The following is a 25988-nucleotide window of genomic DNA, read 5'->3' on the forward strand; positions in this document are numbered from 1 at the left end:
TTAGTAAAACACATTTTTCCTTTTTGTAGCATCGTAACAGCCTGGAACATTACAAATGACTTTAGGTGGATAAAGGATTTCCTGTATGTCCCATCCTCACGTTGTTCCTTGAGCAGCTCTAAAACAATGCAACTCTTGGATTTTGTACAAACTCTTGGACTTAACCTGCCCTTGGCAAAAAACATTACAAAAATTCATGGTTTGGACCACAGCTGGGAAGCTGCCATATTCAGAGGGGTTTGTAACTAATTTTAGGATTATTGTTGCTAATTATTCTATTATTATTATTCTTTAGGATGTTTATGTAAGGTATTTATGTTTGATATTTTTTATTGTAAGAATTGATCAGAAGTGATTCACTTTGGGTGGTCACAAATTGGTGAGTAGGAGCTCTGCACCCTGGAGAATACAGGTCACTATTTTAAGCAGATTCCTGTCTACTTTTCTGTACTTAACCTTAAGAAAATCCACTTCCTTTTTATGTTATTATTGATATTTCTTCATTTTAGACAGTAACATTCACTTTGAGAAGGAAAGTAGCTCATTGGCTGCATTCTCATACTTCATCTCTCTGTTAATCTCTGCTTTTGCATTTCACATAATTTTAGAAATCCATGGATGGTTGTCTGCATCACTGGAAAAGGAACATGCAAAGGAATTGTTTTTAGAGTTTAAAATGATTTATTTTAACTCAAGACACTGTTTTGTTTTGGTTTTTTTCCCTTAAATGGCAGATTCATGGCATTCGGAATGATCTGGATAAAGAAAGAGGCGTTGCTCAAAAGAAAATTCGCCACCTGGAACAGGCTCTGAAGTAAGTGAATATGGAATAATTGTTGAACAATCCCTGCTATTTTTAAATATTTATTTATTATTATTTATTTATTAAATAAGCTTATGCTTTATCTCATCTAACTGCCCTCCTATAGTTTTTTTTCCCTGTTTTAAAGCTGCAACTTCAGGGTTCTAATCAGCTAGAAAAATGAAAAAACTAAAGTAAGAACCAACTCACCCAAATTCGGTGACTTTTAAGTGGTGGGAATAAAATAGGATTGAGGTTAATGATGTCAGCTGGTCTTGCCCTCTCAATTAAATGGGCCCTGGTTCAATTCAGAGTGTATTCATTCAGGAAGCAAATAATCAAAACTAAAGACTTGTTGCTTTGGGCTCTTCTAGAAAACGGAATAAATTTGGAAGCTGTATTTATTTAAAATATATTTAATTTAGTAGATGATGCCTCTGATTTTGTATTTTATGTTTAATATCCACAAGTTACAAGTCTAATGCAGATTTTTCCTCTTTGCTACAACACTTCTTTGTGGGAGTACTTGTTCTTCACAAGGATCTAGAGCTAGAGATTTTGCTCTGTGGCAAACAGCTTTCATTAACTAACTTGGAACAAGTTTTTTGCTGACTTTTTCCATGCACAGCTAATCAGGATGCACGAAGTTTGATGTTTTCTGAGCAAGGGAGTGGTTTATGTACAGCAGATGCACGTAAGACAAGATCAACTCTTGCTATGCTCCTTCCATTTTTGATTATGTAAAGTATTCTTTCCACGTGTTAATCCAGTTTAAAGTCAAAGCTGTGGAAGTAATTTCTAGGGGAAACACATTATTCTGAAACAAACCAGAAGTTATTTGCTAAAAGTATTCAGTTTAATATCACAACGTACCTTATCTAGGCTGGGAGAGGCAAGTAAAGATACTTTTATTCCATAAAAGTGACAGGGCTGAAGTCTGTATTTCTTTATTTCTATAATCTCTGAGGTATTTGGCATAAATAGAGCCTATCTTAAATCACTGCAGACATTAATAAAACCTCCAGCTTTTAATCTTTAAATTCTTTACACTATTATTTATAATTCTGGGGCGGTTATCAAGTGCACTTAATCTTTTAGTATTTTACCATCTGATTTGTTGATAATGAAGTTGCATTAATTTTCTTCCACATCTTTGAAATAATGTGTCAGTTTGCACTTAGTTCTGTTAATAAAACCAGTCTGGCTTTGCAGCCCAGGGGGTGCTCAGGGTTGATCCCCACGTGGGTGCAGAGGAAACTCTCTCCAAGCAGGATCTGTGAGGTGCTGGGGATTCGGAACCTGAGGGGCTCCTGCAGGAGCTGAGGACGTCCTCAGTTATTTCAGATATTCCTTGGCTGTATTTAAGCTTAGGTGTAGCTTGGAGTTGGAGTAAGGGTTTGAAAGACTCAAGTTTTAAGAGCTCAGAGTGCTGGTGATGCTCCAAGGGCCATGAATTAAAACAGTGTTGGCAGAGCTCAGTCCCAGCCTTGTACTTCCCGTGGGTGAATCCTTTGGCCAAAACTGGGCATGGGTCAGCTCCTGGGACTGAGGAGCCCTGAGCACTGTTCAACAGGCTAAAAATCACCTGCTGTTTCCCCCACAGCAAGAGATTAACACCTATTCCTGTATGGTTTTCAAAGTGTCTCCTTGTACAAGTTGCTTTTACTCCCATGGGTTCCCTCTAAATGAGAACATTCTTTGATATTGTAGAGTAGTTTTCCCAGGGTCACTTCCATGTCCTATGGCACTTTGTTTTTTCTTCTGCTTTTTCTTTTCATTTAATTTTTTGGATTCAGGGTGTTGAAAATGTGGAGATTTTTAACATTAAATCATATACCTCTCCCGATTGAAATGGAAACATTTAATGGAAGAAATAGTTTAATAAAACTCTATACTACTGCTCTCTTGATTGTTTTATAGCAGGGGTTTGAGGTTAATTTTAAGATTAATAATGGAATTAGTAATGCTAATAAGTAATTGAATAGAAATAAAAATTAGCTTTGAAGTGTGGTTTTGTCTGGCTGGAGACAGAAGTTGGCAGTTCCATGAGGATGGATTTAGGATCCCAAAAAAGATGATATTTGCAGAAATGCAGTGCCCTCATCCAGCCCAGCTCATATTCTGCTGGTTGTGATTTCAGCTCTGGGTCTGACCTCTGCATTTCTGCCCAGGGATGGAACAGACTCACATGCCCAGGACAGAGGAACTGCCAGTCCTGCAGGGCTTTCTGCAGTTCAGGCCATTCATTTAGTGTGCCTGGACAATATTTTCATATGTGTGCTTTTATATGATACACAAATAGGTAATAAATAAGGAGCAGTGATATTTATTGTGACAGAAATAGATGGTTTCCTTACGGCTTTTTTTTTTTTTTTTTTCCATTGCTGCAAAAATTATTCTTTTTAGCAATCCCTTCCTATTAACGTGAATCCATAAGATCCAATATCTTCTGCAAAAAATGCTTCATTTTGCTGAATTTCTTTAACTGCTTGCAGAATGAAGTTAAGTAACTCCAAGCTAAGGCAGACCCAGTAAATCTTTAGAAAACAACCTCCTCTTGCATGAGGTGGGTGAAAATACAGGTCAGCATCTTCAACAGGAGCGATGCCTTGTGGAATTGCAACTGAGAACCCAGTAGGTGCATCAGTGATTTCTCATAAACTACTTTGATCTGGATGCACATTGATTCTGCAATGGCCACAGGATTATATCTTGAGTAGCTGCTGAGCTGCAAGCACATGGAAAAGGAAGTGGCAGGCATTTAAGGGGATTTTTTTGTTATTATTATCATTATTTTTCCAGTGCTGTGACAGCAAACCGTGCTGCTGCTCTTTCAAACGTATCCACACCGATGCAAAATGAAAGTGATTTGAGACATTGTGTGGAATAGTAAAATCCACATTTCTGAAAGTATCTTTCACTTCAAAAATAAATAAAAAAAATATAGTATTGCCACAGTTTCAATACAGGATAGGGGTTTACGTAGTTTACAGAGGGATTTTTTCTTCTTCTGAAGTTCATGGTAGAAATATCTGTCAAAAGCAACCCTTTTGCAAAAGAATTGCTCCAACACTCCTGACTCGTGGTGGTGACTTGTAGATATAAAATTTATATTTACTTCTGCAGTGCATGTCACAGGCATTGCCTAATAGCAAAAGTCACTCTAAGAAGTGCTGCAAGGGCTTTTCTAGAATGTCCTTTAAATGGCATTTCTATAAGAACAAAGTTTTCTTGAAAAGCTTCTCTGTAATTACTTGGGGGGAAAGGTTGTTTCTCTAATCCCTGTGGTTTGGTTGCAGAAAACGTGTCATGAGAGTGGGTTGCAAATAGGCTGAATCTCTGCTGTTCTTATCTCTCACAGTGAGGAGTTGGAAATAGAGGTATATAATTTGTCACAGTACAAACTGAGTAGAATGAAACAGAAAATAAATGAGGAAAAAAAAATCTGTACCCATTTGCTGCTGAAGAGATTGCATGGAAGAGAAAGAAAAGGTCTTGCTGACTTTATACAACATTGTTAAACAGCTCCCAGCATCGTCTCATGTCTTGTTCTGTGGAATTTGGATGTTTATTCATTCAATATATTTATTTTGCCTCTGCTTACATTTTGGTAGCAGACTGTTCGATACTTTTAGTTTTCTATGAGAAATATATATTTGCTGTAGGCTCAGTTTTGAGGCGGTTTGGGTTTGACACTTGCATTCTGCAATCATGACAGAATCCCAGAATGTTTTGGGTTGGAAGGGACCTTAAACCCCATCCCATTCCACCCCTGCCATGGCCAGGGAGACCTTCCCCTGTCCCAGGGTGCTGCAATCCCTGTCCAACCTGGCCTTGGACACTTCCAGGGACAGGGATAATGCCTTTGTGGCTGCACAGACACATAAAGCTGGTCAATCTTGAGATTGAGAGATTTTAGACTACATTATAAACATCCTGAATAGTTTGAGGCTGTGATCATCCGTCACCCTCCTGGGAAGTGCAAACCACATTGATTTCTTCAGGATGATAAGGCTTGTGACAGTTCTCAGGTACTGGAGATAATGATGGGATCTGATTTAATGTTTTTTTTGCATTGCTTGTCTCGTACACAAATAACATTTTCATGTGCTCCTGAAGTACAGATTTCCTGCGTTCTTGTTCTTCAGTTCCATGGTGTGTGAAGGCAACAAATTTTAAGAAGTTACATTAGGAGAAATGAAATGAAATTAAATGAAATGAAACTAAATGAAATTAATTGAAACGAAACTCCCCCTGTACAGGTGCAGATGCTGTAATTAAACACTGCAGCATCAAGGAATGCCCACACATCTCCACTCCAGTGTTCCACAGCCTTCTCCCTCTCACTCTTTGCCTTTTTTTTTTTTTTTTCCCAAGTCTGTCTATGGAGCCAAATCTCAGCACTTTGCAAGTGGGGATGATACAGAGCAAATGCTGAGCAGCTGCTTCATTCTGACTCACTTAATAAAATTATTTGTTTACATAAGGAGCTACCAACACCTCTTTTTTTTCCATGGCTTCTCTACCCCTTGTCTGAACTTGTTTAAAATTCTGGGGGAGAAAGAGGGACTAAACTGTTAAACTTTCAAGAAACCAGTAAAACCACTTCTGTCTATTTGCAGATTTTCCCAGTAGTTTCACAGTGGTTTTTAAAGCACACACAGACAGTTCTCACAGTATTTTGGGGTTTGGTTTAGGTGGCAGACCAAATCTTTCCAATCATGGTGTGGTGTGAAGGTGGTGCCTGCAGGTGTTCAGTAAAATGCAGAAATGAAAACGATTTGCCTTTCTTTTCTCATATATACCTGTGTACATGCACATGGTTTCTGACATAGGAATCAAGGAGAAGAAGTTGATTTCTTTTTGGAAGTGGTGCCGTGGAGTTTCCTCAGTGCAGACTTAAAAAAGCTTTTCCCACTGCTTTATTCCAGTTATTCCAGTGTGAGAGCAATGCTCTGTGCTTCCCCATGCTGGGCTGCTGTTTCTAGGGGTTTTTTATCAGGTGTTTACTGGTACTCACTTATATTTTAAATTTCAGTCTTTGTGCGTAGCAGTTACTTCTGCTACAAGGTTTTGCCTCACAGAAAATATCTGATAAAAACGTGCACTCGCATTTCCTAAATCAAGGTGGAAAAAATACTCTTTAGGGAAGGAAATTGTGGGAGAACAAGGAGAGAACAGACAGAGATAGTGCTGAAGGCTCTCTTGCCCCTAATGTGTTACAGCTGTGTTAATTGGCAAAGAGTGGGAGCAGCCCTGCTCTCACAGCTGTGGGTGATAGAATTGAGTTAGGTGGGGCAGTGGTCAGTCATTTTGAGTCTGCTGGCTGTGCTGGGAGGAGGAAGGGACAGGGAGCTGGAAATGCAGAGAGAAGAAAGAGAGAAAGAGCCTGAGCTGTGTGGGGTTGTTCATAGTGCTGCAACTTAGCAAAGGTAATGGGAGACTTTTTAAATAACTTGGGTCTGCAATGTAGAGAAGGTATTTTAGGTAGCGAGGTACTGATACCTGAGGCCCCCTGAAGTTTTTAAAGAAGCACTCTTGAGTGCTGTGGCCATCTCAATGATGAAGACAACAGCAAATACCTTTTTTATTGGTACCAGCTATTCTTGATACCTCAGTCATTTCTTTATTCAAAAAAGCTTCACTTGTCATGTCCTGGTGTGCTTTGCCAGCCATTTGGTTATTCTGGGTCATTCCTTACCTGACACTGAGCAAGATACATGCAGCTGGAGCTATTCTCGGGCTTCTCCTGTGGTTTTAAACTTGGTGTTGATACCTGTAAAGCCTTCAGAGGGTGGCTTTGATATCAGCCTTGCTAAAAGCAAAAGTTAAAGTGAAATTAGCGCTGTCCTGGAGCCTTAGGCTGCAACAAGGAATGCCTGGACAGCAGCAACACTGTCAGTAAATTCCCATCTTCTGTTGCTTTGATTTCCACGAGGACCCTGGCTGCTCTGGGCTGTGGTGCAGTGGGAGCTAGAGCTGGAGAATAAAGTAGATATTTATTGAAAAGGCTTCAGGGTGTGACTTGGTCAGGACAAGAGCCTGGCCAGGGCTGCACCCAAGGTGGCCCCAAAATGGTCCCCAAATGGACAAAGGGTGACGAGGTCTCCCACTTGGATCAGTTCTGGTGCATTTGCACATTTTGGGGTTGAATTGTCCAATGGCAGCTCCGGGCTGTGAGGTCCCATCCTTCTTGTTCCTCCCTCCAGCCACCCTTGTTGGTGCTTTTGGGGCTGGGAGTTGTCCTTGGTGTGCAGCAGGAAAAGGATTTGTTTTGTGTGGCTGCTGTGTGCAGAGAGCTGAGTGACCCCGAGTGTGAGCTCAGAGCCTGGAACACAGCGAAGATAAAACTCCGGGCATCACCCTGAGTATTTTATTGAGGCTTTGCTGTTCTGAGCCTGCCTGGCCCCCTCCAGCAGCTGTTGGCTCTACCTGGGGTTTCCCAGTTCACCTGCACTGGTAGATGGGGACAAGGCCAAAGTGGGCAGAGGGTGAAGTCGTCTTTTGCAGAATCTTTTCCTACAGCTGTGGCTGAGTAATGACTTATTTTTCATTGTATGATTTGCTTTGATGCACAAAGAGAAGACTTGGGCTTGTTTGATCTGAAAAGCTCTTGCTTTATTCACAAGTGCCTAAAAATGCATCAAACTTTAGCACAGGAGGTTTTATGTAGGGGTCTTCTAGACCTTAAGATTGCAAAATTCCCATGGTGTTGATTTAATTTTTCTTCTCTCTGTAATACCACAAAAGGAACAGTGTAAAAGAAGTGAGGGGACATAGATTTGAGAGAAATCATTGGTGAACAATCTGCTGCTGACCCAATAAAGAGGGAAGCAGATGAAGGCAAGGAAAAATAAACATGTGAAGAGACCTGGCAGAAGGAGGTAGACTAAATAGCAGTGGAAATAATTTAATTTGTTTGCAATTTACATTTGCATAATTGTTAGATCCCAACATTTTGAAAAGAAATAAAATTTAGGCTTTTCAAAATATACAGAAGTTACATTTGGAAAAAAAAAAAGTGTGATTTACAGTGGGTCTTGAGAATTTGATATTACCAAGCCCTTTGAGAACTTTATATTTAAACAGCTGCTCCTTCAAATCCTCTTGTAAGGGCTTCTTGGAGCGGTGTGCGTCAGAAATGCCACTGCACACAGCAAAACACAGCAGCCTGAGAATCATCAATGCAATGATAAATAAATAAGGGGCGTGATAGCTTTGACCACAAGTTAATTTTTTTATTTCTTCTTTTCCTTTCTTGCTCCTCTAAGTTGAATCCAAATTCTGAGTAATTGCCTGTTGTTGTTGTTAATATTTTCAGGGTAATTGCCTAAGTGCAGCTATTTTCCTGCAGTTAATTCCATTTTTCCTTGAAAATGAAGTATTTGTGTGTGGAGAGAATTCTTGTCAGAATGGAAAAGCTATTACTGTTTAAAGCCGGAAATAATTAGAGGAATATGAGCAGGCATTGTCTTTAATTCCAAGTGTTGCAATAAAAGAGCATTGTTAAGAGTTTATACTCATGTTCATTGTGTTCATCATTATCTTTTATTAAAATGTTGAGGGCTGACTTGTTACAGCAGTTGCAATATGATGAAAAAAAGCCGCGTCTGTGATTTAAAAACAGTGGTGATGTGATGTGGCTCAGGAGTTGAGATATAGTTTTACTATTTAAAAGTGCGTGTTTTTTTGGTAGGGTGGCTTTTGGTTTGGTGGGTTTTTTTGTTGTTGTTGTTTGGGTTTTTGATTTTTTTTTTTTTCCTTCCTTTAAGAATCAGTGGAAAACCAAGCAGCTGTTCTCCACTTGGTGCTGTGCTTGAGCATCTGAAACCTTTTAGAGCAAACCCAGTCAAAGTTTCCAGCATATTGTAAACATTCCCTAACCCTCACTCTAGGGGCCACAACGTGGAGCATGAACAGAGGGCTCAAAAATGTGGTAGCTTTGTTTAATAGTCTCACTTAAAAGCAAAAATAAAGTGTTCTATTAACTATTTACAGCCTTTCATTTTCTTTACCCCTGTTTCTCTGGAGACCTACTGGCAATAATGAAATATGTATTGAAAGGAAGGCCCCAGTTGTAACAAAAAAAAAGTAACAGTTGATTTTTAATCCTTGGCTCTGGGACTGTTACGTCCCTCAAGATGGTTATAGAGATATCATATGACAGCTTTTTAGTGATAACAGCTATGAAACTGGTTTGATATGGCGCACAGCTTAGGAAATGAAAAGTATTGCCTGGTGAGGTGAAGAGCATTGCTGTATCGTGCTGTAGCACTTCATTAATTGCTGTAAATTGCTATTCCAATAATTAATGTAGTCAGGGATTATCATGGTCACATTGACTAAATGAATATAAAAATAGTCAACACTAATGGCTGCATTGTTCCCTTGTTACTCCAAAGGCTTCCCTGTCACATCAGTGTATGTTTCAGATTTCTTATTTCTTATTTCAAGATTATACAGTGCCCAAAACATTGATGAAATGAGAAAAGCTTTCAGTTGGCTAAAGAAAGTTGTACAGAAGAGTGAATTCAATTACTTGATTGAATTAAAATTGTTAAAAAACACGAAATGTTTCAGTCTGTCACCTCCTTTGGGTCACTTAGAAACCGTCTACAAAATAGTACAAGGAAAAACTTTGTTCCTTGCTGTTGGTGGATGATTGTGATCTCTCTACTTAATTACATTTGGTAATCTTAATTTTGCTTTTGCTTTTTATGTGCTTTGTACAACTTTCCTTCAGCTTTGGCAACAATACAACCAACCTTCACAGAGCAGTTGAAGCTGATAATTCAAACAGTACTTTTAAGTAAAATTGTGACAATCCATGTCCTCTTGGAAAGAAGAAACCAATGAGCCAAGTTAGACACTCATGGCGCCCCAGAATTAAATATCTTTATTATCTACTACATCATGAATACTACTACTCTGAATCGTGAATTAACCAATTATTTTAAACATAAAAATAGTTACCTTACGTCAGTAGAATGACAGGATGAATTCTGAGCCCTTGTACCTCCTGAACAGTCTTATTCCTGGCAGTTCATCCTCAGCATCTTTGGTTTGCCAACCACTGTTGGCTCTGTCACTCTCCACGCACCCTGGGCTGTGCTTTGTTAGTGTTAAGTGATTCTCCTTGCCTGGCTCTGTGCTGTGCCTGGTGATTTCTCACATAGTTTGTCCTTGGATGGTTTATTTTATTCGCCCCCCAGCTCTCAGTGCCACAGCGCTGTTCTCTGATCTCCATCTTTGCCTTCTCTGCTGCTCTTCTTTGGGTACCTCATGAATCTCTTTGCTGTCTGTGCTGGCTTTCTGGGCCACCTTTTAATTACAGACTTGTCTCCCCTTTTCTAAGCCATTATCTACACCTGTCTCTCTAATTCTCCCCTCCGCGTTGTCCTTGCTGAGGTTTAGCTGTGGTCTCAGCATGGGAAAGCCGTGACTATTTAATCTCTGTTCTAATCCTCCTCCCTTGATAACTGAGCCTCTGTGCTCTTTCAAATACATGGTGGATCTAAATCTTGGAGGCAGTTTCTGCAGTCTGGAGCAAAATCACCAAGTTTTCCTTTCCAGCCCCATTTACAACACTTTCCCAGCCTTTTAACCCATATCACATTCATCATTTGGCAGTTGCAATTTTATTCTGTCTGCACAGCACCTAGCACAACACTGCCCTGTCATTACTGTAATGAGAAATAGTTAGAATAATTATTAGTGTGTTTAACCAATGTCTACTTAATTTGTGAGCCATTAATTTTGAATGTAATGCATTATTCTTCTTTCAGTGTGATACTGCATGTGTGGAGTATTATTTGCTCTGAATTCATTAATGGCTTTAAGGAGTGACTTAGTTTAATATTATCTCATGATTTATTTAAAACATAAGTATATAGTTTAAAACAATAATTGCATTGTCAATATCTTCCATTGTTGGAGCTTACTTGAAGGAATGCAGACCTGCTTTTTGATGTTAACATCTCAAATTATACAAACTGTAAACAATTAATGAGTGTATTTGTGCTTTTTCTCATAAAGGCAAGCTCATCTTATAATTGGGGAACACTTCATATTTATTTCTTGGCTTTATGTTTTTTGGCTTTAATTCTTTGAAATGATGAAACAAGTTAGAATGCTTTCTAACAACTCCGAAATATTCAAAGTGCCCAGGGACAGGATAGGGATGATGTTTTGAAGGCAATAAATATTTCAGCTTCACATTTCAGTCTTTCTTCTTCTCTCCTTTGATCTGGCTTTGGTTTCGTTATCATTCCGCTTGAATGACTTCACACTGTCTCTCTTCCTCTCCACACCAAAAAGAAGAAGTGTTCTGCACATATTCCATATGTTTGGGGCTGGCATGGTCGGAGAGCCCTGCTTGTTCCTGGCTGTTTGTGGGATTCCCAGCCCTTGCAGAGGGATGCTCCAGCCACAGCTGGGATGGCTGCAGCGAGACCCAAAGCTGTTACTGAGCTAGCGCTGTGTGTTGAAAACAGAGGAGGAAAGCAAACTTGATTTTTGTGTATTTCACAGATTGGGCGTTACTACTGAAGCATTGTTCTGTAACGATTAACCCATTAACCCCTTCTTTTACAGATACATGGTATTTTAGACCTGAATATGTTATTTATGGAGGGAAATATCTGCATGTTAGAAGTTAGGTCAGAGGGGGTGATGCAGGGAGTGGTTTTTACTGGTTATGGCACTAAAAAGTGGTAGTGTGGGTCTTGCTTTTGGCTATAAACTTAATTAATTAAACTGCTGCAATTTTGTGGAGTCCTGTCAGCAGCAGAGCATCTCCATGTGAGAGACTCTCTAGGATCAGGAGCGGGAACGTGGCTCTGCTTAAATTTCCCCATGTAAAGTCAAATGTATGTGTCTGTACGCCGGATGGGTCCTCATGTCTGCAGACACTGAAAATACTAAACTGAAATTCCTGAATTTTGGTTTGCATGGGAAATTTGGGTATGTTTTGATGTAGGTTGTGTTTTCAGCTACACAGTTTGTTGTGTATTATGAAAGAAATTGTGCTGTCTTTTGGAAATGTGTTTATATTGGGATTTTTAAAGGGTTTTTTGAATCTAACAAATTATGTACATGGTGATAACTGATTTTGTTTCAGTACATATTAGTGAGAGTCAATTTTTTATTTTTTGTGCCATTAAATAAAAAAGGCTGTGTAGAAACAACAATATCCTTCTTCAGCTGCCTTCCAGCAAGTGTATAGTTTGCAGTTTGGTGGGGAGCAAAGCAATTTTCCCTCAGAACCAGTAATATTTAGGAAAAGAGGAAGGAATGGGCAAAGCCTTGTGTGAGTACAGCAAATCTGAATTCATAGGGTTAGAGTATGTGTAATGTGGGAATGGCAGGACAGCCCTGGCCTTTCCCAGCAGGATCTCAGCATCATCACGGGGGCTGCAGGCTCAGCCACGACGCTGCTTTTCCCATACCTCAGCCTTCTCTCAGTCGTATGGTTTTGTTTTAAGTAGCCCTGGGAGACGCAGGGAGTTGGACTCAGCATGAGTCCCCTCCAACTGGAGATGTTCTGAGATTCATGTTCATCTCCAGGCATAAACCTGGAGTCATAACAACCTGGGAGAGACTTAGACACGGGATGGAGCCTCTCCCTCTTGTGGACTCCATCAGAATTTAAGTTTCAGAAGCTTATTCAGTGACAAAATATATCCTTATAGAAATTCCTGGCTCTGCCTCTGTTCTCCAGTACAGTTGACATTCAGTGGGCTGTGCTGCCCATTTGTGAATTAAAGCCTGGTATAATTTTACAAGAAAACATGAGGAGTTTCAGGATCTATTACTGTTTTCCATGTCACTGAAGATCTCTCTGAATGACACACAGGGAGCTTGGGTGTGGGTTTGCTCCTGGGATGTGTAACTCTTAATCCCACAGGGGTGCACGTGTTCAGTGTGTGCTGGCTCTTCATGTCTAAAGGGTTTTAATTTGTTAATGAGGCTGAGACCCAGCTGGGTGCATCTCCTGCTCCTTGTGCTGTTGATCAGCCCTTGCTGTGGTTCAGGGAATGGTGGGAGCCCTCCAGGAAGGTGTTGATTCATCCGACATTTGCTGAGACATCCCAAGTTTAATTAACCTTTCCTGTTAACCCCTGAATTGCCCTGTGTTTCGTTAGTGCAGTGCTGTAAAGTCTCACTGCGTTTAGTTGTTACTTCTTGGAAGACGTTTTACAGAGCAAGACAAATATTTATGATTAAGCATGAAGAGAAGGCACGTAAGGTGTTTGTATTTCCCATTTATCAGTGCCCTTCAGGGTGCTGATTTCTGAAATTGAAATTCTAGACTTCACAGTCAACTTTCCCTGAGATGGTTTGTGCCATGTAAGACTCCTAATTCTGTTGCCATGTCCTTTATACACTGAAACAAAAGGAGTTTGCTGCTTTTTAAATTGGGGGCAAAGAGTAAATTCGCCCTGTTTTTATATTCAGGCCGGCTGAGCTTTAGGGGATTTAAGTGATGTAATTGTATTGTATTGGGCCCCACAACTAGTCCAACTGAAAAAAATAATCTTCAAAGTGAATATTTTAGTGCTTCATGCAAGGCACATTGCTCGCTGTCTTGGGAAAAAAAGTGAAGCTTTTCTTATATTTGTGAACCGAGGGCCATTGTTGTACAGGTTTTCTAAGCTTCTGTACAAATCTGAACTACACAAAAAGTAGAGCGTGCTGGCTCCCACATCCTTAAAAATGAAGGTTTTTTTCATGCTTATAATGAGATGTTGCATTTATTCATGGGATTAAGTCTATAAAAAAAGGAAGGTGCAAAAAACCCACATTCCTAGAAGTTTGCATCATAATATTTCCAAATAAAAATATCTTCCTGAGGAAGAAGATGCACAAATTTGGAGCCTCACTGAGAGCACGAGGGCTGATATCTTGTCCTTTTTTGTTTAGATTTGTTGTGTGTCCATCTGACTGGACTAAAGCTCATGACACTTGGCAGTGTGGATGTGTTCAAATAAGCTTCGATTATTTGGTTTTGCTTCCAGGGTGGAGTGGAATTATTAGATGTATTTTGCAGGGAGAGAGATTTGTTATCCGGGGCCCCCAGCTGAATTATGGGTCTTTGGGAGGAGAAGTGGACGTTTTCCCTGCTCCATGGTAACAAATGTGGACAGAGCTCTTACATATTCTTCTTTCTGAGGTAAATTTTGTTGTGGGAGAGGGGAGTGATGTGGTTAATGTAATCCAATGTCAAACAGCTGTAAAATTTAAAATATCTGTATTCAGCAGCTTCCTGGAATGTGGGATTTGGGAGATAACTGATCCAAACAGCAGGAGCAGATGGATAACTGACCCATCAGACAGTTTGCTGCTCTGGAGGTGTCATTGGTGTGCCCATTCTGAGGGATGGTGGAGTTGTTTAGTACTTGGAATTTGGAGCTTTTGGATCCTCTGCAGGAGGAATTTAAATCCTAAATGGTATTTTGCCATTTGAGTTTAGATGGGGAAAGAAGCGTTGAATTTTGTAGTGCCGTTTTTTGCTGTGTAATTTGTTGTCCCATAAATGAGTGGGGAATGTGGTGCCTTAGATTAACACAGATGTGCTTCCCCTCAAAGGGGCATAGAAATAAAACATATATGGAGGGGTGATGGATGCTATCTAGCAAATTTGAAGATAATTTGCACAGGTCTTCTGAGAACACATAACCAAAACCCCCAAACAATCATCACCAAAATGGTGACACAGGGTTTTGTTCCATTTTCCTCCAGTTTCTGCTGGAGAGGAAAGGTATTTTCCATTTTATGTAAGGAGAGGAGAAGTGTCTGTATTCTCAATTATTCCATCATCTGTGAATGAGGCACCAAAATAAAATCTGGTTTTTTTAAATATGCAACATGAAAAAAAACCTCTAGAAGTAAACAGCAATGTAGTGACTCAGGGCTTGTGGCATTTCTTTGATCTCTTTGCTAATGGAATTACCCTGCTCTCCTGCACTGCAAACAGCCTCTTTGTGAAGATGTAGGATTATGTTCTTTGTCCTATTGTCAAAGTCTGGTCTGCAAACCACAGAAGAGGATGTGAATACTGTAACTTTGGGCTTGGCAGCTTCCTGACCTTTCTGAAAGGCTCGCTCAGCGCTGCAGCAGCTCCTCCAGCGCTGGCAAGGCGACAGACGAGATGGATTAGCTGGGCTTTTCCGTCTCCTATGTGTCAGATTCTTTGTTTTATATGGAAATAATTTCTGTCAAAATGGGAAATTTATCGTTGAGGTACTTCCTCTGCCTGGAAAATGAAAATGTCAGCCCCAGGTCTGTTTGAATGTGTCTTCTGTTACAAGCCATGGGTGGAGCCAGCTTTGTCCCTCCATGCCACCATCGTGTTCTCCAGTGTCTGAACACAAAGTCAGGCAGCTCCACTGACCTGTGGGAGTAGGGAACGTGTCACGAAAAGTAAATAGCAAAACCAGTAACAAGTTAATAGAAGTTAGTAATATTTGAGGATTCGCATTCAAATTTCTGAAATATTTATAAGTTACCTGAATTTTTTTCTGTGTTGTGTCAATATGGTGAATGTCTATCTTTTCATGTGTCTTTTCACATATGTGAATGTACATAAAATATTAGACAGATTACTATTGATCTACCATCCAGTCTGAAGAAACCCAGCCTGATTTCTATAGATGTATCAGGTTTAATATGTGTTTAATATGTAGGCTGTTGATATGAAATATCTTTGCACAGAGATTTAACATCTGTCATTACTGTAAAGGCTGAATAGACATCCCAGCATTATGGCTTTCTAATAGATTAAGAAAGAACCATGTGTCATGCATTACCCTGCTTTGCATTTTGATTAATGACAAGCAGGAAATAATCCTGCACCTTGTCTGAGCGAAGATGGCACTGTGATAATTTTCTTGTTTGGCTTGGGTGTTTTTTTAAATCTGGAAAGGTAACCATGCTAAAAAGAGTTTGTTTAAGTATTGGGGGGTGTTAAATGTAATTTAATGAAATCTAATTTATTATTATTTATTATTGTTCCTATTATTAAATTTTATTAATTAGATGAGATTAATAAAGGGGGTTCTGTGGTGGGTAGAGAGCCATTGAAGTGAAGAGAGACTTTGAAGGTGGAGGTTTTGTTGTGAGCTGCGGACGCCGTGTTTGGGCGCATGAAATTCAATCGGAGACAGCGAAAATAACTCCGGCCTTCCATCGCCTTCTTCAAAGCCCTGCAAAGGGAAGTTGGGCAGAAGCTGGGACAGGAAATTGAAATCTGAATACTATTTTAAACTGATCGGGTTAAAGGCCTCTCTTTTACACCAGCACACTTGTTCTTTTATTTGATACTTGAACTCTGAAAATTTTCTGTGACTTTCTAGGGAGAAGGAGGAGCAGCTGAGGCGGGTGACGGAGGTACAGAGGCTGCAGGCCCAGCAGGCAGGCGCTGCCCTGGAGGAGTTTAAGCGGCAGGTGGAGCTGAACTCAGAGAAAGACTCTGCTGAAATGAAACAGCGGGTGAGGAGGTCACAATGCCAGCCTTTCTGAAACTCTGGCGCAGTGGGATAGCGGATTCTGATCTTATAATGCCAGAAACATGCTCCACTTGAGAGTGCTACATCAAAATCTTTCACAATGTAGTGTCTTTGCAGCAAGTCAGAAAGGGATGGTGGCGGGTGTTTCATCTTCCTGACAAAGCCGGAATTGTCATTGTTACAAAGATATCTGCAGCTATGATACTGATTAGGGATTTTTCAGGAGTGAGAGTATAAAGTGTTAGTTTATACACCCTATGGAACAACGCTTGTCATTTCCCGCTTAAATGCGTCTCTTCCTACTCTTTTCCCAGCCACTCTGTCTTCCATTAATGAGCTCCTGTAATCAGTGTGAGCCCAAACAGAGGCAGAGCCATGGTGGCTGCTGGCAGTCACGTGCATAGGATGGAAAAAGCCACTTTTCTCTCCTTGAAAAATCAGGGATTTTAAGTTTCTTAGGGTGCGAACATTAGTTAAACCTCTTCTCCTGGGAGTTTATAAGAGCAGCCCAAGGAGTGAAATTAGGAACAAGCAATAGGTGATCAAAAAGAGGGGGAGAGAAGGGATATTTCCTTAACTCCTCGTGTGGGTGACATCTCCAGACGCAATTCCAGCTTGTAATTCTGGATTACAAATTCCAACCTCACCCACCTTTACCAAACCTTGCTGCTGACAGGAGGGTGCTGCAGGCTGGGACTGGAACGGGTGGCTGAGAGTGCTGCCTTAGGACTGAGGAAATTCCCTTTTTGCTGTTCTCAAAGTTTTTTTGAAAATCTTCACTGCTGATATTTTTAAGACCCATGCAGGCAGCGAATAATAGAATTGGGAAATTTAAAAAAAAAAAAAAGCAAGAACAAACTTATAAAAACAAGATGTGTTCAGCAAACCAGACCCTCAAGGGCAATACAACAAATCCTACAAGTTTAATCTGACATTTTCTGTATTGTGTGATCCTCCTGCAATTTCTTCATGATGACTTAAAATAATATCCTAGTTCTGCTCCAAAAGGAATGTTGTCTAATTCTAGAAAAGTTAATAATAGTTTCATGTACTTAAAAAAACCTTCAGCAAAGAAAGCCAGTCCAAAACGTAAGACAGTGCAAAAGAATTTGCAAAACATAGTCAACTGTAATATTAAAATTACAGTAAATTTCTTTCACAATAGTGCTGCATTCTGGGAAATTTTGAAAGTCAATTTTGCTGTACTCCATGAGTCAGCCAGAGGTTTGCTCTTTCCCTACTTGGGTGCTAAAAGGTAGAAATATTAAATGATATTGTACAGTTGGGTGATTCTATTCGACAGGAACCAAGGAAATACATGAAAGGATCACTGCTGAAGCTCTCACTTTGTGGCTTTGGCCTTTCTCATTCCTCTGCATCCACATACTCTTAGATAAATCCCCCAGTACATTGGAACATAGTGGAAAATTCTGTTTTGTGGTGAGGTGGGATGCATTACTTACAAAACAACTGCAGTAGCCATAGCAACACTGTCCTTTTATCTACATTAGGAATACTGGGCTTTAAACCCATTTTTGGTGTGAGATAAAGTTAATTATGGAGATGAGTAGGATGGGGTCATTTTCAGTTGTTGCAATCAATACTGGATTCTTTAGCTTGGCTCTGGGATAGTATCATTTATTTTGCCATCTGCTTCCTATTTTGTCAAGCTTGTGATTGTTGAGTCACCTGATGTCCTCTGGTGGGTGGGTGGCACGTGTTTAACTGCAAGATCTGCATTTTTTTTCCAGCAGTAACTAAAAAAAGATAAATAATACAGAGGCTATGTCATGGTACTGTGGATCTGGGGCTTCCTGGGTTTGGGAAATAATGATTAAGGGCCTTTGTTGCAATTGTTGGAAATAGATGTATGTGACCTAATGAACAAACTGCAGAGCCAGTAGATTTAAAGCATCTTTGCATATGTTTTTACTATGTCACTTTTTAGAACATTTTCATCGTCTTAAACACCCCTCCCCCTCCTTTAGTGCAGTAACAAGATCTGTTATTTTTCTGGGCTTTATTGACCTGAGTAAAATATGGCCATGGAACTGCAGCTTGAGTAAGTTTGGAGCCGGAAGAAAATTATTCATAAGACATCGATTGCAGTCCCTTTTCTTAATGGCAGACAGTAGCAGTGAGGTTCAAGAGCTGCTCCCTCACTGCTCTCTTTTTCCACTTTCTAGTTGGCCCACTGCTCCTACTCCAGTCCCTTCCTTTCCTGCTGGAGTACTCTGCAATAAAATGCTTTCCCCACTCCTAGTGCTGCCTTTTCTCCTCCTTCCTGGCTGGGGAGTGATGTCCAGGCCAATTGGCACAGACATCTGTTAAACACTGAGCACTCCCTTAGGCCAAGCAGGATTTTGGCTTGTGGTTCAGAAATTCATGGATTTCTTCTTTTTGTGGAGCAGATGGGCTTGTGGTCCTTCAAACCCCTCCACCACCTCTTTTCTCTTTTTAGGGACACAGTTTATTCACAGCTTATGTTAGGATCTAGATCTGAAAGTCATTGCTGAGTGTGTACTGCAGCAGAGTTACATTATATATATATTTATATATATTCCCTTGGAAACATGCCTGATGTACAGCTAACAGTTGTGCTTTTGATACAAAAGCCTTTGTTAATTGAGTTGTGAAATTGCTTCCTTGATGCTGCGTGCTGGAATCTGTGGGACTCATTATTCATAGGCGATGACTATCTTCAGAGGACTTAACTCGCAGCCAAATAATTCTCTTTTAAGTTATTTAAAGTTATTTTCTGATTTAATGTAAACTTGCTTTAAATGTGTAGTTTATGCTCTGACTCACACATGATTTCCCTTGAATTTCCACAGGCAGTGTATTTTTAAGTGAAATATATTTGAGTCTTAAATGTGTCTAGAGAAAATATTCACTTAATTTCAATGGGATATTCAGCACTGCTGAGTGAAAAATTGAGCCAATCCTTTGTAATTAGGGAGTGGCATAACAGTGATCACTATGTCCTTGAGTAACTAATAATCCTGTAGAGACTGAATATTCATTTTCACCACATACAAATGGTGCTGTTATCATTCCCAACAAGTGATATTCTCCTCTTTGGTGGTTTACAAACAACTGTAGAAATGTCAGAACATTTCAAGCTATGCCTTAAAAAAAAAAAAAATTAAATATTCCCTTTCTTTTCCCATGTAGATAGCAGAGGTTGAAGCAGATCTAAGGAAATCAAAATTGCTTCGGGAAAAGCAAGCCCAAGAATTCTCCTGGCAGTTGGATGAGATCAAGAAGAGATATGAAGAACAGGTCAGTTGCTTTACTCCTCCAGGTGGAGGGGAGAAAACACCCCTTCCTGCAGCTGTAGGTCACTGTGTATTGCTGTCCTTCCTATAAAAACACAATTTATACATATGCAGAGTTTTGTGATGGGGATGGATACACAGAAAATTCTTTTTGTTTCTTTTTCACAATCCTTTGTACCTCCGACTCTTTCAAATCCTTTCCCAGGCTTACAGGTGGCAACACCTATTTTCATAATCACCAGATTCAATTTTTTAATGCACTATCTGTTTCTCTTCTTGTCAAGAAACAGCAGTTTGTTCTTTTTATCTTTTTTGACACGGGGAGTGTTCGGTACGAATGCTTGTTTTGGCCCACTGATCCTGATTTTCTTCTTTGTAACGTAATTTCAGGGTTGGGAAATACTCAGGAAACGTTTGGGTGGGGACAAGAAAGTTTTGTTCAGTAGTGCTGTGGAATGTAAAGGGGGGAAAAAGGCAGAAGAAGAGAAATTATTGCATGATACAGACTTAAGAGCTAAGGAGCTGCACCACCAAACACTGGTGTGAGCTGGGACTTGGTCACAAAATAAAATGGCCTTTGTTGGTAACACCTGCTGGTGGATTGAAAGGGGGTTCTTAGTACTTTGTAGGAATGAGGTGGTTAATCCATAAAAGTTCTCTCTTATCACTGTTCTTGTGTGTATCTAAGCTTGCATTTCCAGCAGGGAAATGTGGTTTCATTTCTGTTTATCTTCTGTGCTGTGAGAGGATGAAACGCTGCGGTTGGCTTTGGTGCCAGGCCTGCTCTGGTCCATCTGGAAAGGGCTTTTTCAGGGAATTAAGGAACAAGATCACTTTGGTAGGTGTTGAGAGACCCCTGCTCTGTGCTGGGGAGGAACAATGGTGTGTTTTGTGTGTGGCTCTTGGAATAGAAGGGAGTTTGTTGGGTCAGATCAAAGCGTTTTCCCTGTCCTCGCTCAGAACTGTCAACGTCCCCACTTGTGCTGCCACCTGACAGAGGTGACATATTGGCCTCTGGAAGGGTGAGGGACATCTCACAGGTGTTCAGCTTAACTGGGGGATGTTGTTTGTGATGATTCCTGCATTTAGTGATTCAGAAATAGAGATACTGGGGATTTGTGCAGGAAAGGTGAGGAAGTTTGGTGTGTGAGGGATATGCTGAAAGGAGAGTGGTGGGAGTGTCAGGGTCACATGCACATTTGCTTTTAACTGGAATTTTTTATTTGATCATATTTTCACATCATTTTAGTCATATGGTTGGCTCACCTCTTTCTTTACAGTTCTCATAATTTGTGGTGCATCTTTAAAAGTCCGAAGTAAGCATTTATTCAAAGATTTTGTTCCCATTTTCCCATCCCAGATTTTAATCTGTGGAGATAAATGCTAACCTGCAGTGTATCAGGAGTTACAACATTCCTGTTCCTACCTACAGATGGTAATTTCTTTTTTACTATCCATGGTAACATCCAGCAAGCCATAGATAAATTTTTCTGCCAGTACTCAGCTGGCTTTGCACACTAAAGGCAAATTACAGTGTCTCATATTGTCATGGTCTTCTTATAGTCAGACCTTCCAAAGACTGTCAAAAAACCCACAAAGCAAGAAATTAATATGAGAGTTAAAAAATTTTTGGTGAATCTATTCTGTAACAATATTGATATTGTGGTAAACATCAGTGAAAGCATTTTTCACTGAGATGTTTACTGCTTGCCATTTATTTTATTTAGGCTAGCTGCTTTTACTCTTAGAAAGAACAGCTAAGCTTTATGAGACATAACTGAAACCCAAGGGTTTCAGCCCTAAACAGCTAAACAATGAGAGCCTCAGAAGAATTTTCATTGGAATCCTGTTTATGCCCTTTTTAAAAATTTATTTCTCTTTGTACTTCATCTGGAATGTTCTTTGAAAGTTGGTGAGCATGAAGAATACTGCAGATTGCAGGGGGTTATCACTGTGAGCAAGGTTCTTTTGGAAGGCACAAAGCCCCTCCAGCCCCACCACGGAGCAGGGATGAGCTCAGTTCTTCCACTCTTAAAATTTCCTTTCAGTACTTCCAATTTCTGTTTCTCTGCACTGCTCTCTATTTGTGCTTCAGAACTTCTAAGCCATTTGAAAAGCAGACTTTTCCTTGCCTTGTTTTACTGCATATTTCTTTGGTTGTTACTTGGCGAGGAACAGACTGATTTAAAGTGTTTAAATAGAGCACTGAATTCGAAGTGGGGATACATTTTGACAGGGTTCCAGCAGACTTCCAGTTGGAAATAGACTCCCAACCAAAAACCTGGATATTTTAGCTACCTGAGAAATGTGGTGATTGCTTCGAGATGTTCTGCCTCAAGTGTCTGAATCTAGTTGTCAAATGAAATTTAGACATAAAAAGGGAAGGGAGATTGCCCTACAGATTTATCTTTTGTTGGCCGTCATGGTGAGTTGCAGGGGTAACACTGATGGCAGCCTGGACAATTCAGTTGCCCATAATTTTTATCAGATTGGTAATAAAGAACCAAACTAACAGATGTGTTATCCAGCTCTCCAATCTGAGAGACATTTTGGAAGTGTTGGCACTTGGAGCAGTGGTTTCACTTCTCTCCTCAATCTGAATGGTTGATGTCACCAGACTCTGCTTGAATACTGATTTCAGAACAATTATTGGTGTGAACATGGACTGTTCATTGTGAGGCTGAAAGATTGCTCTACCTGCAGATTAGACATATTGATATATAGATATTTATCTGATGTTTATTACAACAAATAACCTGATACGTTGATATTTATTTATCTTCGTCTTTTGCTTCAAAAATAATTTGGAAAAAACCTGCTGTGGTTAATATTTTGCTAGCTTTTCAAATGCACTCAAATCCATTAATAAAGCCGAAAGGAACTTTTGGATCTTGCAGTATTTGGTTTCAGCTGTCACATGTCCCTCCTGGTTCCAGCTTCATCTGATTTGGTGCCACTTGCTTTTGAAGTATCCACTGAGAACACTCTCAGAGAGAAACTGGTGGCTTTTTTTTCTTCTTCTTTAAATATACTTTAGCTCAACTTTGTTCTACTTGCAGCTGTTAGATTTGAAAGTATATTTTGAAGAAAAAAAAAAAACTCCAGCAGCACCAGAGTTCCTATCTGCTGGGAGCAGCTGCTTTCGGCACTTCAAAGCCAGTGGACAGCACAGTGAAGGCCTCAGCCTTTCCTGCCTTTGAAATGGTTGCAGTATCTGTAGTTGGGCTTTATGGCACTGTCAGCACAGGAAGAAAGGTTGTTTGGTTTTTTGCACCCCCTCCCTTTTTTCTTTTATTTCATTTTTTCCCCCTACTTTCTAATTACATCCTCAATTTAGCTCAAAATACCTGGGAAGTGTTTCTGATGAGTTCGTCTTCCACGAGCCCAAATGTTCAAAAGAGCATGTGCCCAGGCTTTTCAGAAATAGATTTTTAGTCCAAAATGGGTTTTTTTGACAGAAAAGCTAAGGAATTTGCTGGGTTTTTTTTCCCATATCCTTGGCAGTTGAGCACTTTCTGAGAGCACATCTCTTGTGGGGATTGGTGGTTCCCTGGCAGAGATGGGACAGGGCTTCATGCAGGGACATTCCCCAGCACACTCAAGTACATGCACACCTTTGTTTCAAGCAGATTTTCATAAATCGTTGAGAATGGAACACTTTCAGTGAACTTGATGTGGTCCTAATGCTTAGATGACATTAGCTTGTCCTTTAAAAAAATCCCAAACCATTAATGACTGTGATCACCCATTTTTTGCTGTAAACAGTTGCTGAAGGTACTGAGTGAATGTGAAATAAATGAGATGCAAGATTACTAGGAGAGCCAAAGCCTAGGAAATTTTATTTTCCAGCAGGGAGAGAACACAGGATGAAACAGTGGATGAGTTATTGTGACAGCAGGATGGGGTTGCCTGATGAGTTATGGCCATACTCTCTGAGATTAGATGCCAACCTAAATATATAAATAATCCTTTCAGTTTGGTTCATCTTTAACTGTGTTTATTCCCTTTAAAAATAATTATTCACGCTTCCATAGGAAAGTGGAAAATTGTTACACGATAGCTGAAGAATCTCCCTGTATCTCAGGAAATCCTTTCTTGTGACATTTATTGTTGGGTTTTGACTTCTGTAGAAGTTATGAAGAAATTAGAGTTGTCAACTTGTCCTATGTATCCAAATAGGGAAGAAAGAGACACCTTCAGAAATGTTTTCTTGGGTATTTAATGAAATCACTTTGAAATCATGCTAAAGACAAGTCAGTAGACAATGCCTTTAAGTTGGGAGCAAGACAAAGGTGTGGTTGAGTTTAAATATGCCTTTTATAATAAAGAAAGTGAGGTAAAGAAGTGCAAAATAGCTGGTTAAAAGTGAAAAAAGCATGTTTGTAATGTTACCTGCCGGCAGCAAGGACAATATCTGAGGTGCTGCTGGGACACTGTTCTTGTTTGAGCAGCGTGCTGGAGCAGGGAAAAGTGTTATTGAGAGGAGAGGAAGAATACTCTGTAGATATTTTTGTCTTTTATAACTTTCTAGTGAGGTTAATTTAAAGAAAAGTGAGATTCTCTCAGGCGAACATTAATTTAGTAATTAACACTAGCAGAGATAACAAGCTCAACCTCCAGCCTGCTTTGTCCCCATACCCTTGCTCTGTTAAGAGTTCCTGCCACTGCACTTCCATCCTAGCTTTCCTTCTGGCCTCATCCTTCAATTTCTCTTTTCCTAGCTTCTCTTTTACCAATCTGTTACCCACCCAAGTGAAGGAAACACTTGCAAAGCCCTGTTTGAAATCTGCTATTCCTTGGACAAACCAATGTCCCAAGCATCCCTTGGCTGTACATTAACCTGGCCATTTATTTTCAGAGATCCACAATCCATTTTTAGTATGCTGGTTTAGTTATGAGGAGAGAGTCTTTGTGAAAAGCTTTGTTCCTCTCCTCTTTGTCTGTACTCTAAGGTAATTGAAGCACAGTCTGCTCTTGCAAGGAGGCCAAATGAGCACATTAGTAGAAGCTCTAAATTTTTCATGTCATCGGCAACAAGCTGCATAAATTTCATTTAATAAATTAATCTAGGATGCAAAAACGTTTCCTTTGAACCATCCTAAGACACAGATGAATACCATTTGTGCAGAATATCTGAGGAATAGTTTCTTCAATCAACATCAACTTTTTACTTTATGGCTAAAACTCACAAATGGGAAAAGGAGATGAATTTAACCTCCAAGTGAAGAGTGGGTAGAAATCTTCTCATGCTGCCATTGCTGTTTACAGAATTGTTAACCAGACAGATGGGTATTTGCACGGTCTCCTTCAGGCATCTGACTCGTGTGTGATTCAGAGTTAAAAGCCTGAGCTCCCTCTGTAGTCAAAGAATCCACTTTGAGGGGAGGGAGAGGGAGGCGATTCCAGAAACACAAACGGGTGCCTGCGGTAAACAGCGAGTCAGGCGAGCGCCTGGGAAGGCAGTTCTGTGCTCAAAGAAGGTCCTTGGATAAACTGAATCCCTAAACAAAGACTGGATACAGCAAATTCTGCACCAGAGCCTGCTACAGACAGGCATTTGCAGTGACTCGAGGTCTTTTAGTTGGAAAGAAACACTTCTCCTTGCAGCCTGCGATGGGTTTGGTGGTGTGGGAGAGGAGGGACCTCCTGATGGTCATCGTGGCACCAAGCTGGATTTAATCACAGGCATGCAGCTCCATTTCCAGTATATTGTTACAAAAAAGGCTGGAGAGGGATTTTTCACAAGGGCACGTAGTGATGGGACAAGGAGGAATGGCCTTGAGCTGAAGGAAGGCAGGTTTAGATCAGATATTAGGAAGAAATTCTTTACCATAAGGGTGGTAAGGCCCTGGCACAGGTTGCCCAGAGAGGTTGTGGACTCCCCATCCCTGGAAGTGTCCAAGGCCAGGCTGGACAGGGCTTGGAGCAAGCTGGGATAGTGGAAGGTGTCCCTGCCTGTAGCAGGGGCTTGGAATTGAATGAGCTTTAAAGGTCCCTTCCAACCCAGACAATTCTGTGGTTCTGTGATTTAAAAACAAATTTACTCATGCCAGAAGATTGTAAAGATGGAATGACTGATGAGGGGTTTGTGCTGCCCATACTTCAAAAGTACTAAAATTCTGAAAAGCCTTTATAAGTCAAAATGTACAGATCAGGAATATAATTTCTTATAGTGAGACCATTCAGGTGCATTATTTTAGGGGAGGGTAAATCAAACTGCAGTTTGGCTAAAGACCAACTTGCTTCTTTTAGAGAATTTCTTGCAATTCTTAGTTTGCAGTTGAATTATTAGTGGTTGGTGAAAAGGTATAAGTATTACAGAAAACACAGTTGTACCAACTAAATTATTGCAGCCTGCAGTGAAATGAGAAGTCATGTACATTACCCTCTGTGTACTTGCTG

General features: G+C 40.2%; 1 protein-coding gene across 4 annotated transcripts in view; it reads left to right on the plus strand.

The window, feature by feature from the left end:
• CEP112 (centrosomal protein 112) overlaps window positions 1-25988 on the plus strand; it is a 157420-nt gene that overhangs the window by 40691 nt on the left and 90741 nt on the right. For all 4 annotated transcript variants that reach the window (XM_040081786.2, XM_040081787.2, XM_040081788.2 and 1 more), the window contains exons 17-19: window positions 735-814; window positions 16156-16291; window positions 19483-19590. In XM_040081786.2, coding sequence (XP_039937720.1) covers window positions 735-814; window positions 16156-16291; window positions 19483-19590 — 324 coding nt within the window. The remainder of the gene's footprint in view (window positions 1-734; window positions 815-16155; window positions 16292-19482; window positions 19591-25988) is intronic.

This window comes from Hirundo rustica, chromosome 18, assembly GCF_015227805.2.
Source record: "Hirundo rustica isolate bHirRus1 chromosome 18, bHirRus1.pri.v3, whole genome shotgun sequence".
NCBI classification, from domain to species: domain Eukaryota; kingdom Metazoa; phylum Chordata; class Aves; order Passeriformes; family Hirundinidae; genus Hirundo; species Hirundo rustica.